The following is a 17,823-nucleotide window of genomic DNA, read 5'->3' as shown; positions in this document are numbered from 1 at the left end:
CCATGAACCAACGTGCACCAAAACCATCAGCACTGGTAGCAGCATGAACACAGGCACGCTTTATCAGCATGTGCTTGTTTTACGGGAATGTGTTCAATACATCTCCATGATTGTCGAGAGTAGGACTGGAAAAAATAGAGTCAAGCATACCAAACAGGGTGTGTTCAAGCTTGGCTCATCCTTCTGGCAAGCTGAAACAAGTTCGAGCTCATGGCAAGCCCGAGTTGAACAAGCTGAGCTCAAGCTAGTTCATTAACAAAAATCAATCAATCAATAAAAAATAATGGAATTGGATCTAAACCTAATTTTTTGGAGCCAAGCTCAAACTAGCTCATTTACAAAATAAATACATTGTTTCAAAGTTGTAAGCAGTACAACTTGAATTCTAAACATATTTCTTGCAAGCCAAACAGTTCAACCATCTACACTCTAATATAAAATATACATAAAATATATTTATTACTAGTTAATGAGCCAAGCCAAACATGAATTTGATAAGTCGAGCCTATTTCATGAGTTCGAATGAGCTGTTTATGAACCAGATATGAGCTGAGCCACGAGCAGCTCGGCTTGTTTCCCAGCCCTGGTTTAGGGGTACAATCTATGCTAGCGTAAGCTCTTAAATATATTTGTTTTGGGTAATACCACATAGGATGTGAAAAATACCACCCGTGCGTGTGAACAACCGAACATGTGCAATAAGATTTCAGCAAATTCTCACCCACAAGATTGCACCATAGATTGATTTATTGGAGGCATAAACTTGAAAATGACTTCATAATGATTGTGCTTTGATGATCAATCTCTACAAACGAAATTGATTGCCACCTGACTATAAAATTACAAACTTCATAAGCTCTCTCCATTAACATCTAAGAATAAAAGTAAAAAGAAAAGGTCCTCAAAATCTTCTTGAAAACTGAATTAAGTTTATTGTTGCAGTAGCACTAGGCAATGGCAATAGAACTGCCTGTGTTCCTCGCTGTGCTACTAGTCGAAAAAACCAGGACCAGCACGCGAAATCAATTCTTTTCCAGCATCCTTCCCCATTAACACCATGTCGTCAATATTGTATAGGCCTCTTCTCGAAGTCTCGAGCACTGTAGGTGTTGGTAAGAAGTCAAGAGTAAACATCAAAGGTGTGATGAAAAGATCATCCTGATTTGAGCTCAAAACCAACAGACTGTTACCAAGAACAATTACCTCTAGTTCCATCAGGGGATGCCACTAAGCCTCTGAACAGGCAGTACCCGTCCTTATCACGGAACGCGTAACCTGCTATTGGTGTGCGGCAAGACCCATCCAAGGTTTCAAGGAAGGCCCTTTCGCATGCAACAGCTAATCTTGTCTCCTCATCATTCAGAGAAGCTATGTAACCAGCCTGCATCAAATGGTTGCATTTTAGTGGCAGGACAAAAGTTTCAATTCTCATAGCTTATTGCCAGATTGTTAAAATTTCAATGGAAATGGTGCAGCAAAAGGAAGCAACATCCAACAACATAAACCAAATCTGAGTCCTGACTGTATCAGGGAATACCTAAAAACAGAACAGGAAAAGAATGGAACCTTCAAGAAATGGAAGATTTATTGTTAACTTCAAAGAGCAAACTCTTAAGCTCCTTTTCATGCATAATATCATCAAAATTTAGCACCAGTGTACCAAGATACTAATAATTTTATCTGTGACCGTTGGTAATCAAAAGACATCTCGGGAAGAAACAAAACAAATGGTTCTATTGTCAGGGACAGTAGCTTAATCAGGGTACTTATGAAAAGAACAGAGAAATTTGACATCCTCTCAAAGTACCGGAAACAGCTCGCCTTGTCAAAAAATACATCTAACAGCCTCATGAATAATGTTCTTGGCATGGAAGAAGAAAGAATCAACACTTCAAATGGTATTTAACTGCAGCGAGTTGTGAAGTCAGCAGCCACAGGAGAGGTTTTCATTCATTTTAAAAAGTCTAGACCCAATTTATAAAGCCAAACTAACACATGTCTATCTAGTTGACTCTGTGGTAACGAGTGGCACCCTAATATCATTAAGTTTTGGAGGTTCTCACCAAACTCCACCATCCATTTAAAAGATTTCCTACCAATTAACAGTGACCATTAAAGGACTACAGCCTAGAAAAATGGGAAACAATGAACTTATAATCTGTTTTCGGAAAAGAGTGGCTTTAATTTATGTGTCCTAACTCCTAACATTTTGTATTTTTCGAGGAGATATGATGACACCAATGGATATCCATTGAGGAATCTATGGTCATGACATGAATATAATAATATTCAGTATATATACAAAGACATGTCTTACATGTGATAATAAAACATAATTTACCGTGATCCTGTAAAGTGTATCACATTGCAAAATGCAAATAAGGATGTAAAAAATATTAGTATATTTCAAAGAAACAGAAAAATAGAAAAATCAACATTTTTTTTACAGGCAAGCTGGCGAATAATCTGTGTCGGATTTGAAACTGAGACCCCTTTGTTATGACAGTGACCCAACTATCCAGCTATTTTATTCAACTCCACATATTTGAAAGTTAGCTTCTAAGAAAAGGGAAATTTTGAAATAGCATTTTATCCATTCATCCTACACAGTTATCTGAAAAAGGTGATGAAACAAATTAATGACCAATATATGATTATCCTGAATCATAGGTAAGCTCTACAGCAATCATTACACTATGTTGGTCCAATAAGCATCAAAACAGGTATCAAACTCAGTTGAAAACTCCCTGAAAGATTATCTTCTTGAAAACCTTCAAATCCCTAGCCAAATAAGATCAATGAAGTTATGTTTGTGAAATATGGTCTATATCTATTAGAAATATCCTACAAAAGAATCAAGGGCACTCAAATTCCCAGTTAGAGGGTGTATCATCTATGGTCTATCACATCACAATGTCTCCCACATATCATATACTATATAGGACTGAGAAACGAGATGTGGCTCGTGCTCAGCTTGTAAAGAGCTTGTTCAAACTCATAAAATAGGCACAGCAAGCCGAATATGAACAGCTGTTCAGCTCAGTTTGGCTCGTTAAGTAATAAGGAATATAGTCTTTATATATTTTATGTCAGAATGTACTGTAGAAGAAATAGTTGAAGTGTTTGTCTAAGAAGCAATAAGTTTAGAGTTAGAATGACATTGCTTTTAGCTTTGAAACAATATATTTTCTTAGTAGAAAAGCCAGCTTGATCTCTCCTCAATAGGTCTAGAATTCAAAATCTATTACTTCCAGCTTTGAAATAATATATTTTTTTGGAAACGAGCCAGCAGAATCTATTTATTATTGTTTAGTTGTTCATTGGTTAAACTATATTTTTAGAGTTTCAATATATAATCATGACATGTCGTGATGCAGATTCAACATGTTCTTTATCCTAGCTCAATGTTGTATAAATCAGAGACCAGAAGAAATTTATATTAGGCAATTCTCCAAACTGTTGTCTTCATAAAAAGATGAAATTGTTGCAATTAGCTACCAAAGGTCACTTTCCAATTGTTTGGTTCATATTCATGTGGGAGATTCCTCAAACAGCCCTCTAAATATGTTATTAAGTGGTTTACACGAGTAAAATGTACATTAAGAAAAATAGAATCATGAAGCTTTTTACCATTACACATCACATACCATTTTATCATCATTGCTTCTGCAGGCAATCCCAATAGCTCCTTGAGCAACTGCTGGAAGCATTTCATCTAGAGAAAGGATAGAGGTAACATTCTCAGTCATAGAAAGCCGTTTTAGTCCTGCCAATGCCAATAGTGTGGCATGAACCTCTCCTTCATTCAATTTTCTCAATCGAGTTTGGACATTGCCCCTGAAATTTACCACCTGAAACGTATAATTAAATAAAGATAATCTGTTATGATGAAGAATTAAAGTAAAACATCATCATTATGCTAAAACTTAGCTTGGCAGTTGATACCCAATTGTGAAGAATAGTAGATAATCAATTTTTTTATATTAAATCATTTTTTAGATAGAAGTAAAATTTCAGTGTGTAAGATATCTGAGAAATGAATAACAAGCATAACATCAAGTTGTTAAAATATATGTAATATATATATATTTATATATATAAATATATTTATCATTCACTACCCGATAAGGGGTAGTTCTGTAAACTCGCCCAATAGGGGCATTTTAGACTTTTTCCTTTTTTTCCTTTTTTTCCTTTTTTTCCTTTTTCCTTTTTCCTTTTTCTTTTTCTATTTTTTTCTTATTTCTTTTTTGTTTTTTTTGTTCCTTTTTGTGCATTTAATGCACAGCCATTGGGGGCCCCAACAAAGAGTCGTTGGGCCCCCAACGGTCACAATTGTGACCGTTGGGAGCCCAACGACTCCTTGTTGGGACTCCCAATGGTCCCTCTCTCTTGCTTTTCTCTAACTCTCCCTCACTCCTCTCTTGCCTATAAATAAGTGGGGTCTCCCCCTTTGTAATGTGTGGCTTCTTCAAGCCCTTTAGTACCTTTATAAGATTTTATGCTTTCTAGTCATTATTGGCTTTTGTGTATGTCCTCTTTTGGACTTGTTCTTTGATTTTTATGTGTGAATGTCCATTGTAGGACATACATTTCTTTTCCGCATATTTCATTACTGTGAGAAATCAGATGTGGGAGTCACCTTACTATCGTAGCAAGAGATAGAGAGAGAGGTAAGAGGGAAGAGAGAAAAAAATGTTGGGCGGCAATGAATGTCTTCTCCCCTTTCCATTGATATTTATATGTTGTACGAGTGGTACAATACAGTACGGTATGCTGTACAATACAGTACAATACAGTACAATACAGTACAATACAGTGCAGTAGTACAATACAGTACAGAAATATATTCATTTACATATACATATTTAACAGCCTCCCTCAAGTTGAGGATGATCTTCAATCATGCTCAACTTGCCCTTAAGTAACCAAAATTGATGACTAACCAATCCTTTGGTGAAGATGTCCGCTACTTGGTCTTCTGATCTGACATACGAAGCCTCAATTTCTTCTGTTTCAATCTTTTGTCTAACAAAATGCTGATCAATCTCAATGTGCTTCGTGCGACAATGATGAATAGGGTTAAAAGAAATATTAATGGCACTTTGATTATCACATAAAAGCAGAGAGGAAGAGATAGGTTCATTCAACTCTTGAAGAAGATGCCGTACCCAAGTGACATCAGTTGTCCCTGCTGCCATTGCCCTGTACTCTGCCTCAGTGCTGGATTTAGCAATGGCCTTTTGTTTCTTACTACTCCAAGTGACAATATTTGGGCCAATAAAAACACAATATCCTGAAACCGACCTACGCTCATCAGGGTCCCCACCCCAATCTGCATCACAATATGTAAGTAAACGGTGTCCTGTAGTGAAGCTTTCATCTTTGTGATAGAGCAATCCATCTCCAATAGTCCCTTTCAGATATCTGAGAAGCTTTCATCTTTGTTAATACATTCCATATGACAATCAGTGGGAGCATGCATAAACTGAGATGCTTGATTTACAGCATAAGCAATGTCAGGTCTTGTAAATGTAAGATATTGCAACATACCAACAATGCGGCGATATAAAGTGGAATCATGATATAATTGGCCTTCTTTTGCACTAAACTTATGATTTAAGACAGATGGGGTGCTGAGAGGTTTACAATTAATCATACCAGTGGTGTGAAGAATGTCAAGAGTATACTTGTGTTGACTTAGAGTGAGTCGATCATCTTGTCTATCGACTTCAACTCCCAAGAAGTATCGCAATGGGCCTAAGTCCTTCATCTTGAATTTGGCCATGAGTAAAGACTTGACCAAGGCAATATGTGCATCATCACTCCCAGTGATAATGATGTCATCAACATATATAAGAACCCAAGTAGTAACATGATCATTCTTATACATAAATAAAGAATGATCAAGTATACTCTTAGAAAAGCCATGCTGCTGAATTTCCATGGAGAAACTCTCAAACCAAGACCGAGATGCCTGTTTTAAACCATAAAGAGACCTTCTCAATTTACAAACCCATGTAGCCGCATCATGTTCACTATATCCAGGAGGTTGCTCCATATACACCTCTTCCTTCAAGTCCCCATGTAGGAACGCATTCTTGACATCCAACTGGCTAAGAGACCAACCATGCTGAAGTGCCAAAGTGAGGATCACACGAATGGTGCCAATTTTGACAACAGGGCTAAAAGTTTCCTCATAATCTTGCCCATATTGTTGTGTGAATCCGCGTGCAACAAGGCGAGCTTTATATCTTTCAATGCTACCATCTGGTTTACGCTTGATCTTGTAAACCCATTTGGAACCAACAACATTTCTATCAACAGGTCGAGGAACAATATCCCATGTATGACATTCATGAAGTGCTGCCATTTCTTCGTTCATAGCTTCAACCCAAGCTCGAGAATGGGCTGCCTGATGGAAAGTAGACGGCTCTTTCTCTTTGGCCACATTGGTTAGAAACAACTGAAAGTCAAGAGAAAAATTGTTGTAACTAACCCAACGATGGATAGGATGCCTTTCACGTGTGGATCGTCGAAGAGGGGGAGCCTCGTGAGATGGAGTTGAAGGGGCTCCTCGACGGGCATAAACCAAACCTGAAAACCGTGAAGGTGCATCCTGGATGATGGAGTTGTCTGCTTCAAACTGAATTGGTTCATCAACAACAGGATCTCTGATAGAGTCATATAGCAAAGTATCACAAAGCCATGGATCATAAGTAGTTTGCTCATATACCTGAGAAGTATCACAAGTGCTGAAATGGTCATCATCAAAAACAACATTTCTAGACACCTTAATCTTACCCAAAATAGGATCATAACATCTATATCCTTTATACCCATCGGCATATCCCAGAAATCTGCACTGAACTGCTCTGTCCTAAAACTTGTTACGTAAAGAATGATCCACATGGACATAACAAATGCATCCGAAAGCATGCAAATCATCATAAGAAGGGTGAGAACCGTGAAGCAAATAATAAGGAGACTGATCTCCTAATAATTCCATAGGCAACCTGTTAATGATATGCACTGCAGTGTGAAAGGCCTCAGTCCAAAGAGAGAAAGAAATATCAATATTGTGCATCATACTTAACGCGGTTTCAACAATATGCCGATGCTTACGTTCTGCTACTCCATTCTGTTGTGGAGTGTAAGGACAAGAGGAGTTACGTGTGATGCCATGGTCCTTTAAATATTCACTAAAATCATGAGATATGTATTCTCCACCACCATCACACTGGAAATAAGTGATATTTGAATTGAAAAGGTTCTGAACAAGAGCATGGAATTGTTTGAAAAGTTTGAACACTTCAGATTTAGATTTCATAAAGTAAATCCAAGTGTAACGAGTGAAAGAGTCAAGAAATAACACATAATAACGAGAGCCAGATAGAGATGAAACAGGAGTTGGGCCCCAAACATCATAGTGAATAATTTCAAATGGCTTGGAAGCTCTTTTATTGATACTTTGAAAGGGAAGTACATGACTCTTGCAGACATTACAACTAGGACACTTATGATCTAATTTGACTTTGGGAATAAAACCCTGAGAAGACAATTTGTCAAGGAACCCTTGACTACAATGACCTAACCGACGATGCCAAGAAACTGGCTTATTACATTGCATAACAGAAGAAGACTGACTCAAATAAGCAGGAAAAGATGGAGACACGGTAGATGACGTCTTCAAAGTCCCGGGGGCTGCTTCGAAGACGTACATGTTTCCGCGTCGTTCACCCTTAGCGAGCATCTTTTTGGTTCGAAGGTCCTTAAGACAAACAGAAGACGGAGTAAATTCCATGGATGAATTTGTTTCATCAACCAATTTAGAAACAGATAAAATGTTTTTCTCAATGGCAGGAGTGAGTAAGACATTTTTCAATGGTAGTGTAGATTGTGACAAAGAGAGAGATGCATTTCCAGTATGAGAAATAGGGTGGTGGGAACCATCTCCCGTGACAATAGTGCCAGTGCCAATATAAGGAACCATGTTGGAAAGTTTACCTGCATCAGAAGTAACATGTGCGGCTGCTCCAGAATCAATATACCAAACTCCATCATCATTCTGACGCAAATTCATGTTGTTAAATGCAGTCATCAGAATTTGTTGCACATCATGTGGCAACCTGCACTCTGTCCCTGATCAGTACCCTGATGTGCTCGAAAATTTCCCTGCGGCTGCCCCTGAAACTGTCTAACATTCATCTGTCCAGCTCTTGGTCCTGGCCTCCCTGCCTTGTTGTGATTCTGTGGGTTGTGCCAACAATCTGCTTTCACATGGCCACGCTTGTTGCAATGGAAGCAAGTAGGGACACGGGTACCTCTAGTGGCAGGTGGATCAGTAGGAGTAGGAAGGAGTCCTCCACGGCCCATATGAGCAGCAGGTGGACGAAATGAGGTCGACCCAGATGTAAACATGACAGGATGAGGATCATCAATAAGATGATCTTGAGTCAAACTAACTTCATACTGTAGGAGTTTGGCCTGTAAATCCTCAAAGCATGGAAGTGTAGAGGCAACCTGTAATGCAGTGCAAAACATACGATATTGGGGCCCAAGGCTTCCCAATACCTGCTGAACAACATCTCTGTCAGAAACAGGATATCCAATAGCGGCCAACTGATCAATGATAATTTTGATATCCCCTAGAAATTCAGTAATGGTCTTAGTTCCCTTTCGCATAGATTGGAACTGCCATTTCAGTTGAAGTGCACGTGATTCAGAAACCTGTGAATAAGAGTGAGCAAGATGTCTCCATAGTTCTGCAGCAGTAAAATGGTCAGAGATAGTTTGTAATATACGATCAGATAACGTGGCAGTCAAATAGGCAACCACAGATTGGTCCTTCTGAAACCAAACATCATACGCAGGATTTGGAATAGCAATGCAACTCACCTTCCCATCATTACCAGTTACCTCTTGCGTAATAGTCATAGGTGGGGCGGGTGATCCCCCATCCAGATGCCCGGAAAGACCATGACTTCGGATAAACGGCAGAATTTAGCGTTTCCAAAGTAAGTAGTTATCATGAGTTAATTTGTGAGAAACAAGTTGAGAAAGAAATCTGGGGCTGATTTTAGAATCCATAAGGAAGAAGATCAAAGATGAATCAAATAGCACGACAGAAATTCGTAGGTTGTACGGACAGAACCGTACGGACAGAAATTTTGAGTTTTGGAAATCACGATTTTTTAGTTAATCGTGCAGAATGTACGATTTATCAACTATATTGCAAGAAATAGATAAGAAATCACAAGAAGTTTGAGAAAAGAGGCACTTTTGAGAAATGAGGGTTCCCAAATTTGGGGAAAACAGAAATTAGGGTTGATAAAATTGGGGATAACAGAATATGTAAGAAGGAAAAGATGCACGATATGAGGAAATGAAGAAACGACGTCGAAATATAGTGATTCAACGGAGAAACAACAGAGAAAAGATGAAAAAAAAACACTTTCCTTGAGAACGCCAAAAAACGCACGTCAAGGTCCTTAGGGGCCTTTCAGATGATCGTGATTACCACGCCCTTGGCTCTGATACCATGTGAGAAATCAGATGTGGGAGTCACCTTACTATCGTAGCAAGAGATAGAGAGAGAGGTAAGAGGGAAGAGAGAAAAAAATGTTGGTCGGCAATGAATGTCTTCTCCCCTTTCCATTGATATTTATATGTTGTACGAGTGGTACAATACAGTACAATACAGTACAGTATGCTGTACAATACAGTACAATACAGTGCAGTAGTACAATACAGTACAGAAATATATTCATTTACATATACATATTTAACAATTACATGGTATCAGAGCCTTGGTTGTGCTCTTGATTCATATAGCTAGTTGTCTAGTTTTATCTCTCTCTTTGCTTGTCCTCCATTCTTGATTATATAATGGAAGGAGAACAAAAGATTGATCTCTCCTTCAAGCTTAATGGTACTAACTACATGATGTGGGCCGCCGCCATGGAGAACAACCTCAAAGGTAAAAAGCTTTGGGAATATGTTATGGGCACCATTAGGGAACCTCAACTTCAACTTACGAAAATAGATGGTGATCAAGAAAAAGCTCTAGAAGGAAATGCTCGCAAGAAGGCTATTGAAGACCACCAATCCAAGGTAGAAGATTGGGAAAGTAAGCATGCAAAAATTCTTGCATGGTTCATGAACAACGTGGAGCTAAAGATTTGCGCCAACATTGCTAAATTCCGCCTAGCAAATGAAGCATGAATCTTTATGAAAGGTATGTATACCCAAAAAGACCTTGCTCGTCAATTCTTTATCCAAGAAAAAATATGTACCATTAAGCAAGGTGAAATGAGTGTAAGAGATTACTATAGCACTCTTGGACCTTTATGGGATGAGCTATCCCTTCTTGAACCCAAATGGGTATCAAGTGAAGATGTGGAAATGCGAAGAGAACAAATGGAGAAAGAACACTTTTTCCAATTTTTACATGGGCTTAGGCCCGAATATGAACAAGTTAGGTCCTCCCTCCTTCATAGATCAAAACCGCTTCCATTGGAAGATGCTATAGCCGAAATATGCCAAGAAGAAACGCGTCTTGGCATGATTAAAGGAGGAGATGAAGTTCTTGCTGTGTTTAAACCCGGCAATCATATGAAAGCATATAAGCCTCCACACTTTGGGAGGCAAAATAACTATAATGGCAATTATAGGAAAGCCATTTGCCATCATTGTCAAGAACCGGGTCATATAAGACCTAATTGTCCAAAGATAAATGAACCTCCAAAAGGTAAAGTTGCTATTATTGAAGAAATCCCACAAAAGAAGGAGGAGCCAATGAAAGGGAAAGAGTCATTCTCCCTTGCTCAACTATCCGAAGCTCTTCAAATTCTACTCAAATCGCCGTCAACTTCAGGAGCCGCCATTGCCTCTTCTTCTCCTCCAGGTACGCCTTATTGGATTCTTGATTCTGGAGCATCTTTTCATATGACCCCTATTGAAAATGGACTATTCAATGTAATGTAGCAACTCCAAAAATTCTTTTGTTTCCACCGCCGATGGTACTTCTTTACAAGTTAAAAGTTTTGGAACCTTAGATTTTTCAAAAGATTTTTTTGTGCCAAATGTAATAGTACCTCAACTTAATTTAAATCTTTTATCTGTCTCTCAAATATGTGATCATGGATGTGAAATCTCCTTCTCAACCAAAGATTGCTCTATACAGGATCTCCAGTCCGGGAAGCTGATTGGGCAAGGCCATAGGAAGGGAGATTTCTCCTACATGACCAATTTGAAACTTCCCACTAACTCATTTTGTAATCATGTCCAAGATAAAAATATAGAAACTTGGCATCAAAGACTTGGACATCCAAGCTTCTCAAAAATGTACTCCTTTCCTTTTGGAAAGAAATTTTGTAATGAGAAACATTTTGTTTGCAAGAGTTGTATTTTCGAAAAAATGAAATCCACCCCCTTTTCAAAGAGAACATTTGTGTCAAAAAGACCCTTTGAATTAGTTCATTCGGATGTTTGGGGTCCTTCTCCGGTCATATCAAAAGGAGGATACTCATATTATGTTACTTTCATTGATGATTTCACTCGATATGTGTGGATCTATTTTCTCAATCTAAAATCCGAAGTTTTTAACTTCTTTAAAAAATTTCATATGATTGTCAAAAATCAATTTTCAACTAATATCTCCATTCTTCGATCTGATTCCGGTGGAGAATATCTATCAAATGAATTTTAAGAATATTTGGAAACCAATGGAATTTGTCATCAAAGGTCATGTCCTAGGACTCCCCAACAAAACGGTCTAGCCGAAAGAAAGCATAGACACATTTTGGAAACCACTAGGACTCTTCTCATTTCCAAAGAAATTCCAAAATGCTATTGGGCTGAAGCCGCCTTAACCTCCACTTATTTGATAAATAGAATGATATCCTTATCCCTACAAAATATATCTCCATATGAAAAACTTTTTGAAAGAACACCCGATTTTAATAGATTAAGAATTTTTGGGTGTAAGTGTTTTGTCCTTACACATAAAAGAGATAAGTTATCTCCCAAAGCTATCGAATGTGTGTTCTTAGGATACGGAGAAAATCAAAAAGGTTTTAGGTGTTTCGATCCCAAAAGCAACAAACTATATGTATCCAAAGATGTTACCTTTTTAGAAAATGAGAACGGCTTTGAGAAAAATAAAGATATTGATGAAAGCGAATATGCTTTCTTATTTGATCTTCTCTCTCAAGAAGATGTGACTCCTCACGTAGAGGATGTTCCTAATGATTTAGAGGATACTCCTCTTAGTAATGTTGAAAATTGAAGTAATGATGTTGAAAATAGGTCAATTCAAACCTATGCTAGGCGTGGTCAAGAAACTCCCATAAGCGCTTCAGAAAAATATTCTCAAAGTTCCAACATAGAAGAAACCTCTTTAAGGAGATCTAGCTGAATCTCCAATCCTCCTAATAGGTTTGTTTCCTATGAATCCCTAACACCTAAATATAGGGCATGCCTAATTGCATTACACTCTTATCATGAACCATCACACTATAATGAAGCCAAAAACATTCCTCAATGGGTTGAAGCCATGAAACTAGAACTTAGTGCCCTTGAAAAGGCTAAAACTTGGGAAATAACTTCATTACCCACTGGAAAGAAGTCTATTGGATGTAGATGGGTCTTCAAAATTAAAACTAAAAGTGATGGGTCATTAGAACGTTATAAAGCTAGGTTGGTAGCCAAAAGATATGCTCAAGAGTACGGAATAGACTATGAAGAAACCTTCGCTCCCGTAGCTAGAATGATTAGTGTTAGGACTCTTATTGCGGTTGCATCCGTTAAAAAATGGCCTATCTATCAATTGGATGTTAAGAACGCATTTCTTAATGGCGAACTAAGTGAAAAGGTCTATATGGATCCTCCACTAGGAGTATCTATTAGTGAAAACAAAATTCTTAAACTAAAAAAGGCACTATATGGGTTAAAACAAGCTCTGAAAGCTTGGCATGACAGATTTAGCAATGTAATGACTAGCTTAAATTTTCGTTCATGTTATACTAACACTGCGTTATTTGTGAAAAGTGCAGGGTCCTCTGTAGTTATTCTACTACTATATGTTGATGATATGATCATCACTGGAAGTGATGAGCAAGGAATCCATGATATTAAGAAAATTTTAAAAGAAAATTTTGACATGTCTGACCTTGGTTTCTTAAGATATTTTCTAGGTATTAAAGTTGCATATTCACCCCGAGGGTATATTCTCTCTCAGATGAAACTTGCTACGGACATTTGTGCCAAGTTTGGAATTTCGGATGATAAAAATACAAAAACCCCTGAGGTTATCAATGCAAAGCTAAGGCTGGAAGATGGGACACTTCTTGAGAATCCTACTCCCTACCGTCAACTCGTTGGGTCTCTGACATACTTATTCATCACTCGGCCAGACATAACTCATGCAGTTCACTCCGTCAGTTAGTTTCAACATGCACCTACAACTGTGCACATGAGTGCAGTCTTAAGGATTGTCAAATATATTAAAAACACCATAACTAAGGGAGTTCTTCTTTCCTCTTCATCATCCCTTGATTTAATTGTTTATACAGATGCTGATTGGGGAGGAAATCCCAATGATAGAGTCTCAACCATTGGTTTTTGTGTTTTCTTAGGTGACTCTATGATTTCTTGGAGATGCAAGAAGCAGCATAAAGTATCATCGTCCTCAACTGAAGCGGAATATCGTGCAATGGCCACTACAACCATGGAGCTTGTGTGGCTTAAAAGTCTCCTCTGTGATATGGGCATCGTCATCTCAATTCCTTCGAAGATGTGTTGCGATAACAAGAGTGCTATCTATATTGCAAGCAACCACACCTTCCATGAGCGTACTAAACACATTGAGATGGATTGTCACTATGTTCGAGATAAATACCTAAAATGAACCATAGCACTGCCCTACATCACATCCGAGTACCAGTTGGCGGACTTCTTCACCAAAGCTCTTGTTGCTCCTCGTTTCATGTTTCTTCTCAACAAACTTTTCGTTGTATCCCCGTAAAGCTTGAGGGAGGGTGTTAAAATATATGTAATATATATATATATATATATTTATCATTCACTACCCGATAAGGGGTAGTTCTGTAAACTCGCCCAATAGGGGCATTTTAGACTTTTTCCTTTTTTTCCTTTTTCCTTTTTCTTTTTCTATTTTTTTCTTATTTCTTTTTTGTTTTTTTTTGTTCCTTTTTGTGCATTTAATGCACAGCCATTGGGGGCCCCAACAAAGAGTCGTTGGGCCCCCAACGGTCACAATTGTGACCGTTGGGAGCCCAACGACTCCTTGTTGGGACTCCCAATAGTCCCTCTCTCTTGCTTTTCTCTAACTCTCCCTCACTCCTCTCTTGCCTATAAATAAGTGGGGTCTCTCCCTTTGTAATGTGTGGCTTCTTCAAGCCCTTTAGTGCCTTTATAAGATTTTATGCTTTCTAGCCATTATTGGCTTTTGTGTATGTCCTCTTTTGGACTTGTTCTTTGATTTCTATGTGTGAATGTCCATTGTAGGACATACATTTCTTTTCCGCATATTTCATTACACAAGTAACACCATATGATCAATGTATCCAATTGCCACAATGAATTTTCAACTGCTGAAATAAGTCAGAATCCCTTCAAACAGGAAAAGGAACATGAGAGAGAAGAAAACTGAAGATAATGTGGTCACACGTGGTCAGAATCGCAGCTTCTTAGATGCCAATATTTCTCGTCAATTTATTCAATCCGTCACAATACCATCATGCCTTGCAATTGGCTTTAGAATTATAAGTTAATGATTTGCACGCTATTGAATTGTAGTGTTGTAAGCTCTTTTGGCTCCCATAAAAGGTGTACAGTAGCACACGGATGGTAAGATTTTATCTTTTGAAAATTATATTAGCCATGACATATTGAACATATTTTGACTTGGGATGCTTAATTAAACTTAAATATCCAACTCCATGGCCCACCCAGGGCTTTCACGCCCAAGCTACAGGGTTCTCTAATTGGGCAGCAAACACAACCAGCGCTCCTACAATACCATACTGCTTTTGCATTCAGGCATATCAGGGTCTGTGTTCCCATAGCCACAAGTCTTCTTTTTTTTTTTTTTAACTTAAATTTCAAATGACACTAACATCCCTGAGTATTTCTATCCTTTATTCACTCACACAAAAATATCATCTTAAGATCATAGAATAAAATCAATAGGACTGCTAGATATGTAGCTGGCTTGAGTTATATAACTAACTCTTATGTCACGCAGACTCCACTTTGACCCCCGTTCTGTATCCCTTTGGATATTAGTTACATTAAAAACTTTATAAAAATGGCCCTATCCCCATATCTTCAGCCGTACCCATGTAACATAGACTGACTCACTCACCTTATGATATTCAAAAACTTTTTTTACTTGAATAAATGGCCTTCCAGACAATTGGTTCAGTTGCACCACTTAGTGAACATGTCCAGTCCATTTAAAACACGAAGAGGTGGAACAAAAAAGAAAGCGCACATACTTAGCCCTTATTTCTAGTAAGAAGTTATGTATAATTGCTCTAAGCTATTGTTTGAAGACTTGTTTGCTAAAACACAAATTGATGCTGAACTATCTTTCGGAAATTGAGATATTTAAGAAACCAATGTTCCCAAAAGGAAACGTTCTCAATTATTATGGTAGCTTCTTTAAATTACCTCAAAGACTTCTTTTGCTGCTTGTTGAAATTGAGATATTTAAGAAACCAAAGTTCCCAAAAGGAATGACTCTCAGTTTTTATGGTAGCCTTTTTAAATGACCTCAAAAGCTCATTTTGCTTCTTGTTGAAATTGGTGCACTGATGTTGAAGTAAAGACCATTTGTTCGTAACTTCCTATACTGTTTTTAGGTCTTTCAATGTTTTAGATGCTTCCTTTTTTTATTCTCCATTTTCATGATGGTATGTATAAGTGTGAGAAGAAGTAAGAAAATAATGCACATAGTGCAGAAAAATGTTAGATTTTGCTCAAGGAAACACAGAATTGGACCAAAAGAAAACTGAACTAATAAATTCTGAAAGCAACATGATAAACCGGTAGTGAAGAAGAGGGAAGAAACAACAAATCTCTCGAATTCATGTCAAAATGGAACCAGACCCATTATAATCTCAGGGAAAAACTTAATGCTTTTAAGGTTTTTAACCACAACAAGCTATTCAACATGATCTGAACTCCAGGGAAATCTTATGATCTGAGTGTTAAAATGTATATATATATATATATATATATATATATAACATATGTATATATCATATATATGTGTGTATATGTAGGAAATACGTATATACATATATATATTATGTATATATAAATACCTTTATTTTATTTTTTAGTCTTTTTCCTTCTTTTTGACCTAGTCAACATACTGTTGACTAGAAGTCATAGAGCGGTTGGTCTCTATGAGCCTCTCTTGTTGTATATAAAAGGGGAAGACTCCCCTCATTGTATGTATGCGTTCTTTCATTCTCATGTTAATAAAATATTATTATTTTTATGTTTCTTGTGTGACCCTTGTGTGGGTTTTGTGTGTGAACTCCATAGTGAGCTTTCACTTGATGATTGTCCACTTGTGTATCTATTTGGTGGACTTTGTAGGTGATATTTGAAGATCACTATTTCATTTTATGGTATCAGATCTTCGAAGTGTTGAAGCTCATTTGTGACTCTTATTCAAGTGCTCATGAGATCGTGATTATGCATTTAAAGATTCAAGTGCTCGTGGTGCTTACTTGGTGGTGGAGTGCTAGTGTTCTTCAGCTTGCTTCTTCTTCTCACTTTTTTTTTCTCTATATATCCTTCTCGCTCCCCTTTATATCTCTCTTAGCCCTTGTAAAATGGATGACAATGAAAATGTTACCATTAAACTCATAAAACTCAATGATTTTAACTATGTAACAGGGTCTTCAATCATGAAGCACCTCATATGGGAAAAAGGGTTATGGGAACTAGTTGATGGATCAGATCTAGAACCTAAGCTAGTTTTTACCAAAGTAGAAGGTCAGAAAGACGTACCCCTTACGGAGGTTGAGAAAACTAAGGCTATGATTACCTATGAGAAGAAATGGAAGGAATGGAGGATCGGGCATGCCAAGATCATATCTTAGCTTATTAGTAGTGTAGATATAAAAAAACGCTCTAGTCTTGCCAAATTTGAACATGCAAACAAGATTTGAAAATACCTCAAGAGAATGTATTCTCTTAAGGATATTGCACATGTATGCAATTTGCAAGAGAAAATCTGGAATATGACTCAAGCTATGTCACATGGACTCGGCCAACTGGGTGCCCGACGCGATGCGGGTGCGCGTGAGGTTGCAGCACCTGGTGCGGTCAACGCACTCAGGATCATTTATGTCCAACTTTTGAACTATATATATATATATATATATATATATATATATATATTGTTGCACCCCCACACCCAAGTTTTTTGAAAGTACTACACCCCCGCACATGCACCCATGTGACATAGGACTCAAGGGTACAAAAGTATTAGAGAATATTATAACAAATTGTTCGAGCTTTGGGAAAGGTTGGATCTTCAAGAACCAAAATGGCATTGTTTCGAAGATATAGAACTTCCCCAAAAGCAAATAGATATGAACTTCTACCAATTCATCAATGGATTGAGGCCGAAATTTGAATCTACCAAATCGGTTGTCCTTCATAGAGGAAAAGTTTCCTCTATGAAACTAAAGAAGAGTTAAGTATGGAGGAGAATAGATTAAAGAAATGTTCTACCAAAAATGAGGAGGATGACTCAGTCCTTGCCGTATTTAGACTGAG

The 17,823-nt window shown here is 37.7% G+C and overlaps 1 protein-coding gene across 1 annotated transcript in view; it reads right to left on the bottom strand.

The window, feature by feature from the left end:
- Window positions 1-751: 751 nt before the first annotated feature.
- LOC149844794 (porphobilinogen deaminase, chloroplastic-like) overlaps window positions 752-17,823 on the bottom strand; it is a 32,344-nt gene continuing 15,272 nt past the window's right edge. The window contains exons 3-5 of the mRNA XM_089997340.1: window positions 3,648-3,851; window positions 1,204-1,381; window positions 752-1,100 (exon numbers count right to left, since the gene is read on the bottom strand). Of these exons, the coding sequence (XP_089853466.1) occupies window positions 991-1,100; window positions 1,204-1,381; window positions 3,648-3,851 (492 nt within the window). The 3' untranslated portion in view covers window positions 752-990. The remainder of the gene's footprint in view (window positions 1,101-1,203; window positions 1,382-3,647; window positions 3,852-17,823) is intronic.

The sequence above is a fragment of the Nuphar pumila genome, chromosome 2 (genome assembly GCF_984573655.1).
Source record: "Nuphar pumila chromosome 2, dmNupPumi1.hap1.1, whole genome shotgun sequence".
Taxonomy (NCBI): Eukaryota; Viridiplantae; Streptophyta; class Magnoliopsida; order Nymphaeales; family Nymphaeaceae; genus Nuphar; species Nuphar pumila.
Note: the sequence above shows the minus strand (reverse complement) of the source record. Positions and strands in the feature narration are given on the sequence as shown.